The 17,077-nt window shown below is 38.2% G+C and overlaps 1 protein-coding gene and 1 long non-coding RNA gene across 6 annotated transcripts in view; one reads left to right on the forward strand and one right to left on the reverse strand.

The window, feature by feature from the left end:
* The window catches only part of LOC148147635 (uncharacterized), a 311,747-nt gene that overhangs the window by 103,201 nt on the left and 191,469 nt on the right, over positions 1-17,077 (reverse strand). The window lies entirely within an intron of this gene.
* The window catches only part of arhgap40 (Rho GTPase activating protein 40), a 132,361-nt gene that overhangs the window by 79,153 nt on the left and 36,131 nt on the right, over positions 1-17,077 (forward strand). For all 5 annotated transcript variants that reach the window (XM_043710572.2, XM_043710571.2, XM_043710570.2 and 2 more), the window contains one exon: positions 12,345-12,538. In XM_043710572.2, coding sequence (XP_043566507.2) covers positions 12,367-12,538 — 172 coding nt within the window. In that variant the 5' untranslated portion in view covers positions 12,345-12,366. The remainder of the gene's footprint in view (positions 1-12,344; positions 12,539-17,077) is intronic.

A 17,077-nucleotide genomic window follows, 5' to 3' on the forward strand; every position in this document is an offset into this window, starting at 1 on the left:
GTACTAAGTATAATCCATTGGCCACTGTATTAGAAACTCAGAGAGTGCCTGCTGAAGGCTTAGATCAGGTGGCGAGCATGCTTTTCAGAATAATACCAATGGCACAGGAAATAATGCTGCAAAACAAAAGGAAATGGTGATGGGACAGATGAAGAAATATAAGTTGCTTCTAAATGAAATGGGAATCGCAAAACAATTACCAACAGCCGCTGCCCGAAAAAGTGTAGTTATGATCTGAAATCGTTAAACTCCTGTCTAAAAAGCTAAGGTGCTTCACTGAACGATGAAATATTCTTCCTTGAGACTAGGACCTAAGGCCACAGCCTCAGAGTTAAGGGGCGACCCTTTAGAATTAAGATGAGGAGGAATTTGTTCTGCCAGAAGATGGTTAATCTTTGGAACTCATTAGCACACGGGGCCACATGATTGAGTGCATTTAAAACTTAGGTAGACAGTTTCTTGTTTAGAAAGAGGATCAAAGGTTATGGGGAGAAAGCATGAGCATTGGATTGAGAAGCATATCAGACAGACATGATCGGATGATGGAGCAGATGCAATGGACTGAATGCCCTCCCATGTCTTATTATAATCGCAAACAAAAAAAGAAATTGTTTGAAAAATTCAGCAGGTATGGTAACATCTGTTGAGAAAAAACAGAGTTAATGTTTCGGGTTGAGTGACCACTTTTCAGAACTCATTGTAAAAGGCTGGTAAGTCAGAGTTGGGGTGGGGTAGGGAGTTAAAGTGATAATTGAACAAAAACTTCAGGTGTCCTTGTAAACTGAGCAGAAATGTTCTGCAACAGTATTTTTCGATTGAAGCCAAAAAAGATCAGGAAATACAAATTATTTTCCCATCTATCAATTGACATTGCTTACTTTATTGTCTATAGTTTGTTATAGCTTTGCCTCTGTCAAAGGCAATATGAACTTTGTTCTTTCATTTTTGGTTGTGTCTTTTTTCCATTTTAAATTTGTACAATTAGCATACAGTTATTGTTTGATTACAGTTGTTTTTTTTTATTTATTCTTTACCAAGTGCTGCTAAATTAGGGTCATTTTGAATTTATTAGGCCAAATAATGGTCCGATAGCTAGCTACAGTATGGTGTGGATTTTCTTATGATGTCTGAATAATGATAATATTCTACAGCTCTTGCAAATGTCTGTTCCTTAAGGTCATGCACCAACAGAAAGTCCGCAGCAAGTTTATTCATTTCAAACATCCAGAAATATTATATTTAGTGGAAACAGGAAAATTGATGAATTTAATTCAGTATGGAGCAGAGTTTTGGGAAAAGTGGATGTTATGGATGATGTTTAACAAGGTTGATTAAAAATTGAAATCTACCATAAAGTTGAGCAATGTCATTCATGAATGTTAATGCTGGTGTGATGCCAGACATCTAAAACAATATGTTCCCGAAAATGGCTGATCAAATCAATTAGCATGTCCCTTTGGTTGTTTGTAACAGGCAGGGTACAGTCTGTACTCAGTGAGAAAGTGTTTGCCAAAGCCAAAATAAGATTCGTACAGTTAGATGTGATTTTGTCATTGGTCAGCACTTGCTGAACCATCTTGACTTTTCTATAAGCTCCACCAACTTCAGATAATCTCTCATGCTTTTAACATTTACACTTTCTAAAAGTGATGTGTATTCATGTACAGTGACCTGTGATCTCCAAACAATAGGAATATGCTCAAGCCTTGTGCCTCATGAATTCACTGGAAGCTTGGGCAGCCGATACTAATGTCCTCCATTGTTTTTCTCATGGCAATGTTTCAACTAACTAGGCTTGACTCAATGACATCAGCATTTTTTATTCTGCAGTGTAACTTTTTAAAAAGTTTGGTCATAGGTTAAAGGCATTGTTTATTGTGCCACCATTTATTGCCAAACCCGAATCATCCTTGAGAATATAGTGGTGAGCCTTCTTCTTGAATCGCATTCCTTCAGATGACAATATATTCCCAGTGTTGTTAGGAAGAGAATTTCATGATTATGTTCTAACAGCATTTGAGGAATGTTGATACAATTCCAAGTAAAAATCGTGTAGGTCCCATGTTCCCATGCATCTGCTCCCCTTGTCTTTCTAGGTGGAAGAGACCCCGAGCTTGGAAGATTATTGTTGGAAAGGAAAGTGACAGAGCAGAATTGTGAAACGTTATTATTTGAAATTTGACATTTATATTTGTCCAAGAAAAAAAATCTTTGGCAACATTATTCCCTTTCCAGTAAAAATATTTAAAAATTAAAATTGAGTTGGACAAACTTCTTAGAATTCACCAAAGGAGCTGTCAAGAATGCTGTCATACTGTCAGGGTACTTAAATCTCCTGCCCTTTAATTTTTTGAAAACAAAATCCTTGGCACTGTTAAAGAAAATTCAGTGTTTGTTTTGTCAAGTTGTCTGTCTGAAACCTTGAATTTTGAAAAATCCTGGTCTCTATATTCGGTCAGCAATCTATCAAAGGGAAACATTTCACACTTCAGGTTGGGTCGCAGAACTTTCATGGCAACCAAATGTGCAAGATTACAATGTGGACTCCTTTCATGGAGTCAGGCTGAAGAGCTCCTCTAAGTCTTGATTTTAGAATTCTCAACTTTGTTTTCATATTCCTGTATAACTATAGCCCTTCTCCATTCCTGTAACCTTCTCTAGTCTTACAATTTGCCAAGATATTGGTAATCCTCTCATTCTAGTTCCTCGAGCAATCTTGATTTTAATCACTCCACCTTTTCCTGTCATCTAACTTCCCTACATCTTTCTCCCTCTCTACCTCACTTTCTTCCTTTAAGACACTACTTGAAACCTAATTCTGTGATTAAACTTTTCATCAACTGACTTAGGATCTTTTTGTGTGGTAGATAGAGCTTTAACTCATTCTAAGAGCCATAATGTTTTGAATATTTTCCAGCAAAGAAAAAAATCATGTCTTGTTTCACGTTTTCAGTTAACTTAATTATTTTTAAATGTGTTTTGTGACATGAAAACTTCTGACAGATGAATGAATTTCACGCCCCACCTTTTGATTTTCTTGTGGAAGTATAGTAAGTTGTCAAGTATTTCATACTTAACGAAAATTGCAGATACCTCACTTGGTGCCATTTTAATGAGATGATATGATTCTGTGAAAATGTATGTACTACTATATGGATTTAATGTCATGACAATCAATCATGGCCCTAAAATATTTGCAGAGACATATTGAACTTTAAAGTAAAACAGATTATTTTGTGAAATTTCTTTAAGAAGATGTACGACCCAATGGTGGATGGAATTATAAATTCTGACAATGTAATTAATGACTGTCGAGAAAATTCCTGTGTGGATTTTACACAGTCCTGAAGGAAAAAAGACATGGAATGTCACACCTGAAGGGTATCAGTGAACCTAAGACAGGGAAACATCCAAGAAAGGAATGCATTGCAGAAACTGAGCTACCATGGTAGCAGAGATAATGGAGACCCATTACCATCTTTGCATCATCAGTGAGTTACAATCCAGACTATGGAAAAGATGTGATTTAAAACAAAACAGTTCTGGGCAAAATTGATGTTCGTATATTCTTCACCTCAGAATGCACAATAAAATCTTACAAAATTCAAGGAAGATTGTGCCTGACAAACCTGTTAGAATTCTTTGAAGTGGTAACAAGTAGGTTAGACCAGGGAAACCCAGTAGATGTTATCTATCTAGACTTCCAAAAGGTCTTTGATAAGGTGCTTCACGGGAGGCTGCTGAGTAAGGTAAGTGCCCAAGGTGTTCGAGGGGAGCTACTGGCATGGATTGAGGATTGGCTGTTTGACAGAAGGCAGAGAGATGGGATAAAAAGGTTCTTTTTCAGAATGGCAGCTGGTGACAAGTGGTGTCCCGCAGGGCTCAGTGTTGAGGCCACAGCTGGCCACTTTATATATTAATGATCTGGATGAAGGGCTTGGGGGCATTCTGGTGAAGTTTACAATGATATGAGGTTAGGTGGACAGGCAGGTAGTACTGAGGAGGTGAGGAGGCTGCAGAATGATTTAGACAGTTTAGGAGAGTGTTCCAGGAAATGGCTAATGAGGAAATGCGAGGTTTTGCACTTTGGAAAAAAGAACACAGGCATGGACTATTTTCTAAATGGTGAGAAAATTCATAAAGCTGAAGTACAAAGGTATATGGAAGTGCTAGTCCAGGATTCTCTGAAGGTTAATTTGCAGGTTGAGTCCATGATTAAGAAAGCAAATGTAATGTTGCCATTTATCTCAAGAGGGTTGGAATATAAAAGCAGCGATGTGCTACTGAGACTTTATAAAGCTCTAGTTAGGCACCATTTAGAATACTGTGTCCAATTTTGGGCTCCACACCTCAGGAAGGACATACTGGCACTGGAGCGTGTCCAGCAGAGATTCACATCGATGATCCCTGGAATCGTAGGCCAAACATACGATGAACAACTGAGGATCCTGGGATTGTCTTCAGTAGAGTTTAGAAGGTTGAGGGGAGATCTAATAGAAACTTACAAGATAATGCATGGCTTAGAAAGGGTGGATGCTGGAAAGTTGTTTCCGTTAGGCGGGGAGACTAAGATCCATGGGCACAGCCTTAAAATTAGAAGGGGTCAATTTAGAACAGATATGAGGAGATATTTCTTCAGCCAGAGAGTGGTGGGCCTGTGGAATTCATTGCCACAGAGTGCAGTGGAGGCTGGGACATTAAATGTCTTCAAGGCAGAGATTGATAAATTCTTGATCTCACAAGGATTTAAGAGTTGTGGGGAGAGTATGAGTAAATGGAGATGAAATGCCCATCAGCCATAATTGGATGGCGGAGTGGACTCGATGGGCCGAATGGCCTTACTTCCACTCCTATGTCTTCTGGTCTTAAAAGGGATTGAAAAAACCCTGGACTCAGTTTTTTTAAGTGTTAGTCTGGTATGTGCTGTGAAAGTCACAGCTGTAGAACATAAACCAGGTACCCCTGTGCTTGCAGATAAAAGAAAAATTATTTCTGTAAGGCTGAAAGAAGCAAGTCAAAAGGCAGGAAAGGCATAGTTGAAAAGGAAACAGGGTGACTGCCAGGGTCAGGAACCATTCACCTTAGCAACCAGAATGCTTCACCATCTACTCCTCATGGACAATTCAAAGACTAATCCATGTATCTTCTTTCTAACTGTAATATGTCTTCCTACTTCTCTCATTTTTAATGTTTTATTTCCTGTGTTTTCTCAACTAATAAACATTGTCTTTTCCTATTCCAAAAAATGTGATTAAATTGGTAACTTTTTCAGCCCAAGTGCTTGGACCTGGGGTAGGTATCCATGTAGGAAGGGATCCTTTGGGTTATATTAACCATGTTGTGACCATCTGAGGTGATGGGATGTTGTTTGAACAAAGAAAGGGAATCAGCTCCGCCCTCTTCACATGGGGAGTATAATGATTTGGGGTTGACCCATTCAGAATTGTAACAAATTGGGCATCCTAAATCAGGATCCATTTGCAATGTTCCAGAAGGTCACTTACTGTACTTCCTATAAATGAACAATGCCCAAGTTAACAATGTCCAAATGTATTATGTGAATGAAACTGCAAGAGATTAATGATCTTACAAATCTTTTATGCAAAATTATTCAGTGAATCCAAAAGAAACACTTATATATCTTATTTCCTATGCAAAACCCCTACTGTGACATACTTTTACTTTTGGTGGCTAGTCTGCCGGGGCTTTGATTTTAATCTGGTTTGCAAAGTAGTCAAACAGCCATTGTCTCTAAATACTAAATGCGTAAATGCAAACATCTTTTTGGTAAGTGATGAAACTTAGGCAGGTTTGCAATGTCCATACTGGTGCCACGTATGTGTTCGTTGTATCAGGATGGCAGTGTTTAAGGTGTTGCTTATAACCATCTTAATTTAAATTGGATGAGTGATACTTTTACTTTGCCCATTCTGGTTATGGTTTTGTTTATTTTTTGCCCCTGTCTGTTGGAACCAGTAGTAACTGTTCAACCACTTCTTGCCACTATGCCAAATGTGTTTTTTTGCAAATAATTCGGGTCATTTCCTGAAGCAGAATTTCCATCTCAGGATTGTTGAGTTTTGAAGTTGCCTTTACTGTAACTCTTTAGAGTTCCATCATTTTACACTTCTTTATCTAAGCCTTGCTAAATTTTTAAATAATTGAGATACAATTTCCTATAGTGCATATTCAATTAATAGTGTGAATTCATATGCACCAGACAAGTGGATAGTATCATGCAGAGCTCCTACTATCTACTTCAAGGAAATATACCATACTCTGGGTGCTGGAACTCTGACATACAAATAGAAAATGCTGGATAAACCTGGTAGCATCTGGGGAGAGAGAAGCAGGGTTGATGTTTCAAGTCTGTTATGAATTCTGAAGAAATCATCTTGGACTTGAAACTTTAACTCTGTTTTTTTCTCCCTGCTGAATTTCTACAACATTTACCATGAGGTTGGCATTCCCACTATTTTTACAATTCTACTCCCTTTGGTTCCTTCCAGCCACACTGCTACAATCAGGAGAGTTCTCTGGATGCAAAACCAGACTGGTTGCCAAATGGGAAGTTTGAGTGCTATGGTGCCTTATAACTTATGCACAGCTATTGTATTTATTGTGCCAGTCAAAGTATATATTAAAGAAGGCTTACTTGAATTCAAATTTTAGTTGTTTCGTCAGATCTCTTTCACATCAGCCTATAAATACTGTCATGGGGCTACTATCATCACAAGTCCTGTAATAATTTAAGAAGAACATATATCAGATTGTGAGTGAATGGTAGATATGGGTAATAAAGGTAGCTTTGTCAGAACTACAATATCCTGAAAACAAATAGAACAAAACATTCTTGTTAATTATAATTATCACTTCTAGTATTTGCTCACTATGCTGGTACAAACAATGAATAGTAGTGAGAGAGCCAGAAAAGTACAAGTTTCCTCACTTATTTCTATTGATATCTACCACTATGCTTTCAAGATTCAAGTCAATTACCTTGGAATTCAGTTCATGACAGCAATGCTTTGCAGAACACTTTCCAAGTTATGTCATATTGCTGAAAGGATAATTTATGATTCAGGTTGGTTAGTATATCTACAATTTAGAATAATCTTTTAGCCATTCTGTCACTTACTGCAGTGTGTGCTTGTCAAAAAATGCCCTTTCCTATGCCAGTCATGAGGGTTCATAGCTGTTTCAAGTTGTTATTGTGATTTCCAAACTTCTTGACCATCTTAAAATGTCAAATGAGACTCCATATTGAAGCTGGTACATGAAGGGAATCTTAATTGATATTAAAGTGCAAAAACACATCAAATTTGGGGAAACAGCTTGAAGTTAGTACTCGTGCATTTTAAAACAAACCTCCAGTAACCTGATTATCATATTGCCAGATCCTATGGCCCTTCTCCTTGTATCCTGTTCCTTATGCCTACTGTCCTGCTACTTATGAATGAAGTCAGAGTCTTCTGTTCCAAATCAAAGCACGCAGACAGAAGTGAATTGATCTACATTCCTGATTTATTGACTGACCATGCTCAACTAACTTGGATTCTTTTTTGTGTACAAGAAAGGAATTCAGAATCTCTGTGAGTGCCCTGACTTCCTTCTAACTTTGCAAATTGCGTTTTGTGATTTATTTATCAAAATGTTAATAAAGTTCAAAATTTATACTGAATTGATATATAATACTGTGTTGTTCATTGCACTGAGTATGCCATGTCATTTGCTGTAAATCTCAATTGTATTCAGATGATAAGTGTAATTATTAAGGTCAGAATTCCACTTATTCTTCTGTACCTCATCCAGATCCTCACACTTGCACAACTTCATGGAACTTCTTCAATCCAAACAGATTGCTGAGCTAAGAGGATAAAACAGTAGAAATGAAGTCTGTAACCTGATTTCAAAAATGGTTTTACACTTGTCCTTTTTCCCATACCACTGTGAAATACATTAACTTTACAAACAGATATAAATGCTCATGAGTTAGCATTGATCTTAGCTCTTTTACATCATGAAGTAAATGGACAATCTTTTACAAGCAGCACCTATGTCAAAAGAAGAAAGAGTTAATTTTTTGATTTCTGTATGACTGTTTTTCAGTACTCAATAAGAATTGTTTTGAGGAAGAGTCACACAGACTTGAAACATTAACTCTTGTTTCGTTTCCACAGACATTGCTAGACCAGCTGAGGTTCTTCAGTGTTTTCTGCGTTTATTGCCCTTAATGAGTCAGTTAGATTCTTATCACAATCTGGCAGTGTTTGTGGTATACTTGGTCACCAACTAAAATACTTACTAGTTCTCTACCATAATCACTAAACTACCATAACAGACCTCTTTGGTATGATTGTAATGATAATCCCTTCATAAAATTCGATCAATTCCACAGAATATGATAAATGAACGTGACTTTTCAGCATTTCCTCATGGGTTCTGTTCCCTGAGAACATATACAGATTACCAATGGTTTGTTATGAACCTCATTGCAACTTAGACCATTTCATTGGAAATCTGACTCACAAGGATTGCTGTTGGGTCCATTGTTTCTCATCATTTATACAAATGATTTGGATGTGAACATAGGAGGTATGGGTATTATGTTTGCAGAAGAAACCAAAATTAGAGGCGTAGTGGACAGCAAAGAAGGTTAGGTAAAAACAATGACTGCAGATGCTGGAAACCAGATTCTGGATTAGTGGTGCTGGAAGAGCACAGCAGTTCAGGCAGTATCCGAGGATCAGTAAAATCGACGTTTCGGGCAAAAGCCCTTCATCAGGAATACAGCAACAGCAAAGAAGGTTGCCTTATAGTACAATGGGATCTCGATCAGATGGGCCAATGCACCAAGGGGTGGCAGATAGAGTGCTGCATTTTAGAAAGGCAGATCAGGGCAGCACTTATACACTTAAAGAATGTTGCTGAACAAAGAAACCTTGGAAAGCAGATTCATAGTTCATTGAAAATGGAGTCGCAGGTAGATGGGATAGTTAAGAAGGCGTTCAGTTTGCCTGCCTTTTTTGGTTAGTGCATTGAGTATAGAAGTTGGGAGATCATGTTGCAGCTGTACAGGACATTGGTTATGCCACTTTTAGAATACTTTTGATCTCCCTGCTATAGAAAGGATGTTGTGAAACTTGAAAGGGTTCAGAAAAGTTTTACAAGGATGTTGCCAGGGTTGGAAGGTTTGAGCTATTGGGAGAGGCTGTTTTCCCTGCAGCGTCAGAGGCTTGAGGGGTGATCTTATAGAGGTCTATAAAATCATGAGGAACATGGTTAGGATAAATAAACAAGATCTTTTTCCCAGGATGGGAGGAGTCCAAAACTAGAGGGCATAGGTTTAAGGTGAGAGGGGAAAAGTTTAAAAGGGACCTGAGGGGCAATGTTTTCATGTAGAGGGTGCTGCCAGGGAAAGTGGTGGAGGCTGGTACAATTACAACATTTAAGAGGCATCTGGATGGATATTTGAATAGAAGAGGTTAGAGGGATATGGGGCCAAATGCTGGCAAATGACTAGATTTATTTAGGCTACCTGGTTGGCATGGATGAGTTGGGCCAAAGGGTCTGTTTCTGTGCTATATATCTCCATGACTCTGTGACCATGACTTGAAATTGTGAACTTTGACAACACAAAAACATGCAACTGAGCTTCCGCAGAGAGAAAAGACCACTTGTTTTGGATTGAATATTTAATTATACCAAGTGACATAGCAAAACGAGAAGAAAGAGAAATTAAACAAACAATCATGCATTATTTATACAGTATTGACATTTAAGTACACTGCAGCCAACAAAATATCAGTCAGTAGACAAGATGCAGACAATGAAAGCAAGTAGGTTTAATTTTCACACAGCATTTTATACCAAATAAAGTTTGCCTCAGGAAAGTCATTAATTTCTATCAAAATACTGGTTTTGTTACATTATTTAACACTCTTTACTCAAACAAGAACTCTGCTCAAAATGATAGTCCTGCTGTATTTTGTAGAAGCATTAATTTGAATATATGTTTTCAGTCCTGTTTTGATATAGCAGATATCACTAAAACAATTGTTAACTGAACCTACACCTTTCCCTGAGGCTGGACTGAACTGTGTACAATGGTTACTTTAGGGGTTGAAAAGCTACACCCTCTTACCTGTGAGTGAAAGTGAGTCAATGTAAAATGCTAACTCTTGTCTCTGCACAGATGTTGCCTGATCTGTTGAGCTTTTTCAGCATTCTCAGTTTTTATTTCTGATTTTCAGTACCTGCAATACTTTGTCCTCTTACCTCCTATTTAATACTCATCATTAGTCCCATATCCATTTTTTTCTTGTTGACTCTCAACTTTCAGTGAAATATGTTCTTGCATAGAGTGTGACCATTATTGCCTGGCATGATTAAATGCTGTGAACTAATAACAGGTTATTGCCTCGTACCAAGCTGTGTATAATGTATTGCTGTTTTCCATGTTTGTTTTGTATGTTTGGAAATGCCTTCATTTATTTTGAAAGGCAAATTTTAGACTGGACTTTATGCTGAAATCCCAGTGGTAGTGGGATGTGCATAAATTACTTAACCTCAGGCCATGGGCAGGCAAGTCAACCCAAGTTCTTCACCATCTGCAAGGAAGGACAGAGCAGGAATGGGTGGATATACTGCCGATGACATAGTGCTCTACCTGCCTGATCCCATATGTGGTCTGTAAAAATCAGCTCATTCTTTCCCTTTTTTTTTCATTTTTCTAGTTTGGAAGCATTATTTTCCCCTGTACTTCTAATTGTTTCTTGCTATTTTCATATCTCTGGCCTGAGCTTATGTGTAAGAACAGTTTGAGTTTCTTGTGCTGTCTCAAAACAAATTGTTTTTTCTCTGAAAGTGAATTACTTGGTACTTGGGTAGTGATACACATGCAGAAAATCACAGGAAAAACTTCCCATTTTGCCACTTACTGATCAGTTTCATGATTCAATTAATAAATCACTTCTATTTGAAAAAGCTTCTGTTTTGAGGGTTTTTCCTTCAAGCAGGGTGTGTTGGAACACAGATTTTACAATGAGTTTATTGTACGACTTTGGCCAAGTGGAGCTGCGTATTTTCTCATCATCCTGTTTAGAGACATTATTACACACCTCTGCACCACAAGTATTTTTGACTGAGAGAGTTGTGCTGAGTAGAAGTAGAATGTCTCAGTTACACGACTGATAGAGGTTGAACATTCCAGTAAACATGATTATAGACTAGAAACTACCTGTTTGTAAAAACTCCATTAAATGAGAGGTTCATTTGAGTTTGATTTAATTTGGTTTATTATTGTCACATGTACTAAGCTACAATGAAAAATATTGTTTTGCATGCTAACCAGACAAATCATACCTTACATAAGTACATCAGTTGATCACACTACATAAAACTCATGTCCCACTGATTTATAGCTCCACATATTTATACAGTCAATTCATACACTTAATTAATATGTCCACCATTCGCTTTCAAATTCTGTTAGGTTTAAAGCATTCCCTGATGACCCATTTATGCTGACTTTGTTTCCTACTATCTAGCCAATCTTCTATCCGTGCCAACATCTTATCCCCTACAACATAAGTTTTTTTTCCAATAACCCTTGATATGATTAGATTAGATTCCCTACAGTGAGGAAACAGGCCCTTCTGCCCAACAAGTCCACACTGAACCTCTGAAGAGTAACCGACCCAGACCCATCTCCCTCTAACTAATGCACTGCGAATCCTCTTGCACTTAACACTGTGGGCAATTTAGCTTGGCTAATCCACCTGATCTGCACATCTTTGGTTTGTGGGAGGAAACCCACACAGACACAGGGAGAATGTGCAAACTCCACACAGACAATCACCCAAGGCTGGAATCGAACCTGGGTCCCTGGTGCTGTGAGGCTGCAGTGCTAACCACTGAGCCACTGAAGACAAGCTTTCCTATACCACTAGTAAATGATACTTCATCTAAGAGCTCCATTAAGTTAATTAAGCATTATTTCACTTTCACAAACTGTGATTACTGTAACTCTGATTACCTTGAAGTTTAGTAAGTATCCTGCTCCATTATCTTTAATAATAGCTTCTAATATTTCCACAGTGACAGTTGTTAAGTCATCTGGCCTGTAGATTCTGTTTGCAGTGTCCCTTTTTGAATAAAGATATCGTGATCAACTCTTTAAATGGTAGTAGCCGAATTTAGAATTCTATTTCGTGTAACCTAAATCTGAAGTATGGATAAATCTGGAAGTATAAGTGAATATGGAAGGATGGGTTACCATTTAAGAGCCTGTATTGTGTTACTACTTCTGTCTGAACTTTTTTTTATTTTACTTGGTGTATTAGGAGTGAGTCAAGTCCTTCAATTATGAACCAGATGCGGCCACAGCATTTCCAAGAGCAGCTGTCTTCAGATTGCTCCAGTTCTCAGGATTCATTAGACACCTTGTCAATGGATGACTTCTGGAGTGAAGTAGAGAACATTAAGGAAAGCCATAGGACTGAACCGGATGAACATTTGGATGTGAAGACACCAGAAGGTAAGCCACAACAAAATATAATTTGACAAATACAGTACCTAATTTATGTATAATATGTGTAATTCTGTGTGTAAAGGTAATGGTAAAGGTAAAGGTGTGTAAAGGTACTGTTACAATCAGGCAAGTACAACTATTGTGATCGAGTATGTTTGATTGCTGTTCGTTGCGATCGGTTGCTATATTCAACTGTCACAATCATTGCCTTTTCCTCATTTGAGCACAACAGATTTTTAATTCATCTGAAGAGGTGTATTTGCCTATTCAGTGAGTGCTCATCGGTTTACTCAGCATGATCTTTAAAATAAAACAATCAGACAGGTTGCTGAACTTAACAACGGAGGAGATTGGTTTTATTAGACTGATGCCAATTTAAGTAAACTAATAAAATATGTCCCAACTTTCACATGTACATAAACACACTGTTCATACATGTACATACAGATTATAGAGTGGGGAAGATTCGGATGATCAAATTGGACTCCTTAAAAGTGTAATTCACCGTTTGTACTTTGGTGACTTTGTTGGCTTCAGACTGAATGTAATGGTGTTATTGCTTTTGCTCAGTGAACTTCAGCCTGAAGCCAACCAAGGTTTAAAGTGATGGTTTAAGACCAGTGATCCAGCTGTATTTCTGGAGACAGAGCTGTAGAGTAAAGATCTTTTTAAAAAAATTCTCTGCCTACTGTACATGGAGAGTCAGTTAAACAAAAGTGATCAGGGCCTAAAAGCTTGAAAGTTGGTTGGAGAAAGAGAGAAGAAGAAAGGGTCTCCTCTCAATTTCTCATATTTGTGTTCTCTTTTCTGCGGAGAAATCATGTGCTCTAAACATGCAGAGGGCTTGCTTGTCATTTGACCACTATCTGAAACTGACCAGTAATTCAAACTTGATCATGTATTCAAATTGTAACTTAATTAGATCATCAAAAGGAATTGAACCCTTTCATTGGTGCTCCATTGTACGAGGGACTGGTTTGTCTCTACCATGTTGAGTATTTTGACGTTGTGCTCATGGAATAGGAAATATATTTCATTCACATTCTCTGAGGTGATAGACTTTGGATTTTCACAGATGTGCTTTCTTGATCTCAAAGGGGTCATAAAGTCATAGAGTCATACAGCATGGAAATAGACCCTTCACTTCAACTCATCCATGCAGACCAGGTTTCCGATACTGAACTAGTACCATTTGCCTGCATTTGGCCCTTATCCCTCTATTCCTATCCATGTACCTTTCCAAATGTCTTATAAATGTTGTAATTGTACTCACCTCTACCATTTCCTTTGGCAGCTTGTTCTATATATGCACCACCCTCTGTGTGAAAATGTAGCCACCCCGGTCCCTTTTAAATATTTCCCCTCTCACCTTAAACCTATGCCCTCTAGTTTTGGATTCCCTACCCTGGGGAAATGATCGAGGAGAAAGTGAGGTCTGCAGATGCTGGAGATCAAAGTTGAAACTTTATTGCTGGAACAGCACAGCAGGTTAGGCAGCATCCAGGGAACAGGAGATTCGACGTTTCGGGCACAGGCCCTTCTTCATTCCTGAAGAAGGGCCTGTGCCCGAAACGTCGAATCTCCTGTTCCCTGGATGCTGCCTAACCTGCTGTGCTGTTCCAGCAATAAAGTTTCAACCTGGGGAAATGATGTTGACTATTCACTTTATCTATGCCCCTCATGATTTTATAAATCTCTATAAGTCACCCTTCGCCTCTGATGCTGCAGGGAAAGGAACCCCAGACTATTGAGCCTCTCCTTATAATTCATGCCCTCTAATTTTGGTAACATCCATTTAATCTCTTTTGTACCCTTTCCAGTTTATAACATCCTAAAGCAGGGCTACCAGAATTGTATGCAGTACTCCAGATATGGCTTTACCAATGACTCGTACAGTTGTAACATGACATCCCTACTCCTGTACTCAGTGCTCTGACCGCGAAGGCAAGTGTGCTAAATGCATTCTTCACCACGCTGTCAACCTGTGACATCACTTTCAAGGCACAATGTACCCTAGGTCTCTCTGTTCGACAGCACTCCCCAGGGCCCTACCATTAACTGTGCAAATCCTGCCCTGGTTTGTCTTACCAAAATGTAACACCTCACACTTATTTCCATTAAATTTCATCTACTATTCCTTAGTCCACTGGCCCTGTTGATCAAGATTCATTTTATCCTTTGATGACCTTCTTCACTGTTCACTATAGCGCTAAGTCTGGTGACAAGCTTAGTTCCTATGCCTCCTATCTTCTCATTGTTTATATAAATGATAAACAACGGTGGACACAGCACAGAACCTTGCAATACACTGCAGGTTACAGGCCTCTAGTCTGAACAACAACCCTCCACCATCACCCTCTGTCTTCTACTGTCAAGCCAATGTTGTATTCAGTTGGCCAGCTCTCCCTGGATACCATGTGGAAACTTTTCGAAGGCCTTGCTACAGTCCATGTAATGTGGAATGTGCAGCATTGCAAATTAGGTAGCCAACTTGTCTGTAATTTTAGCCTGTGTTTTAGTATGTCTCTGGTGAGCAGTTTAATTTATATTTCTAGCGGATGGATTAAAAGCCATTATTTGCCATAATGCACACCTTCATGATGTCTCCAAATGATTGACTTATCCAATCGTTACTTTTAATACCATCTTTTACATTTGACGGATGTGATATATTTCTGAAAGATATGATTCATTGTATACGTAACAGTAAAGCAGGAATGAGACTTGTACCATAATGTGAATTAATTTGGAGAAGTAGAATTATTGACAGTGAAATTATCTATTCTGGATCGGGATTGTCTTCAGATTTTTGCAGAATCCCAGCATATCTTCAGCAGGGCCTAAGTAGGGTTGTGACAGTGACTCAAGGCAATTTTCTCAAATGAAGCTATTTTGCATATCTTAGCTGGGCCCCCTGATTTCTCTGAGGAATCCTTCTGGGAATCCAGATAGCAGCTGTCAGAACTGTTTTGGAGTAAAACCAGGGATTGCTGGAAATACTTCATAAGCCCAGTTCTCAGGATTCATTTGACATTCTGTCAATAGATAACTTTTGAAGTAGAGAACATCAAACAGAGCTGTAGGATTGAATTATATGCAAGTGGTGGGGGTCAGAACAGAGTAGATAGGGAGAAACCATTTCATTTCATAAAAAGGTTAAGAATGAGTGGACACTGATCAAAAGTAATTAACAAAAGAAGAAGTGACTGGAGGAAATACAGTTTTATGCAGCAAGTAGTTAAAATCTGGAACACACTGAGGGAGGGTGTTTTCTGGAGGTGGATTCAATCAAATAATTCAAAAGAGAATTAGACTGTTATCTGCAAAGGAACAATGTACAGAGTTATGGTGAGAAGGAGAATGAGCAAATTGTTCATTTGGAGAGCCAGTGCAAACACAATGAGCCAAAATGGCATCTTTCTACACAGTAAAGGAAAGACCCAGAGGACCACAGGGTTGCTGTCTCATTATAAAGAATGACTGGTGATAGTTTAATCTTAGGGCAACCATACCTCAGTTGAGGACCAAGGTCAGGAAGGTGAGATCTTCATGAAGTCCTCAGCCGAGTATGGATCTCAAAGCAGCCATCCAGCCAGCTGAGCTAATGTAGTAATAGTTCTGTGATTCAGAAGTCAGACTGAATCCATGGAGAGAATATGATTAATATCATTAGGACATACTGAAGGACTGTTTCAAAGATTTGTTTAGCAGATTCTGATTCCAAAATTAAATAGAAGAAAGTAATTTTGATTCCATGTGTCCTCCATGCCTATCATTTGAACAGCTTTTCTTTGCAGTTTATAAAAATGTGATGGAATCTATAAGCAAAGCCTGTATTTTTTGAGGCTACCCCTAACTGGAAAGAGAAAGTGAAGAGGTAAGATAAAAACATAAGTTGAGATGTGAAATTGAGAAAGGAGGGTCAGCCCTCTCAGTTGTTAAAAAAGCTAAAACTGAAGCAAATAATTGCAAACTAAAACGCCTTGTTGAAATTATATAAAAGGGACAGAGCCATTAGAGCTCATTAATGGACGGTGATAATCTCTGTAGTGCAGTTTAGGCATATATTTTCTGCAAATTACAATGAGTGATACTATTCTATGAAAGATTGATGAGTGGAACCCCCACATCAAATTCCATTCTCTGCTGTTTTAGTGTGTTTAAAATATACGAGTTAAAAATGGGGAGAGGATAAGTATGTAAGTTAGCGCATTGAGCTGGAAGGTTTGTTTTCAGACATTTTGTCACCATGACTAGGTAATGTCATCATTGAGAGTCTTCAGAGATTCTCATACTTATCATCAAGCTGAGCTACAAATCTTCTCAAAAAATGGGGAGAAGAGTTTACCATGAAGGGTTAAAAATTTGTCTGATAAAAGGATTCTCAATACTTGCTGTCTTCACTGAAAATGTGCAATGTTCTATTTTCCAAGCAATCCCTACTTATTCCATTATATTTACCTTGATAATGTGGGCTTGGATTTCTTAAATCATATGTTGCACTGCATGAACTAATTCAAAGTAATTGTGACAATGTCCATAACC

This window comes from Chiloscyllium plagiosum, unplaced genomic scaffold, assembly GCF_037043375.1.
Source record: "Chiloscyllium plagiosum isolate Xiang-an unplaced genomic scaffold, Cpla_swu_hap1 HiC_scaffold_15, whole genome shotgun sequence".
NCBI lineage: Eukaryota > Metazoa > Chordata > Chondrichthyes > Orectolobiformes > Hemiscylliidae > Chiloscyllium > Chiloscyllium plagiosum.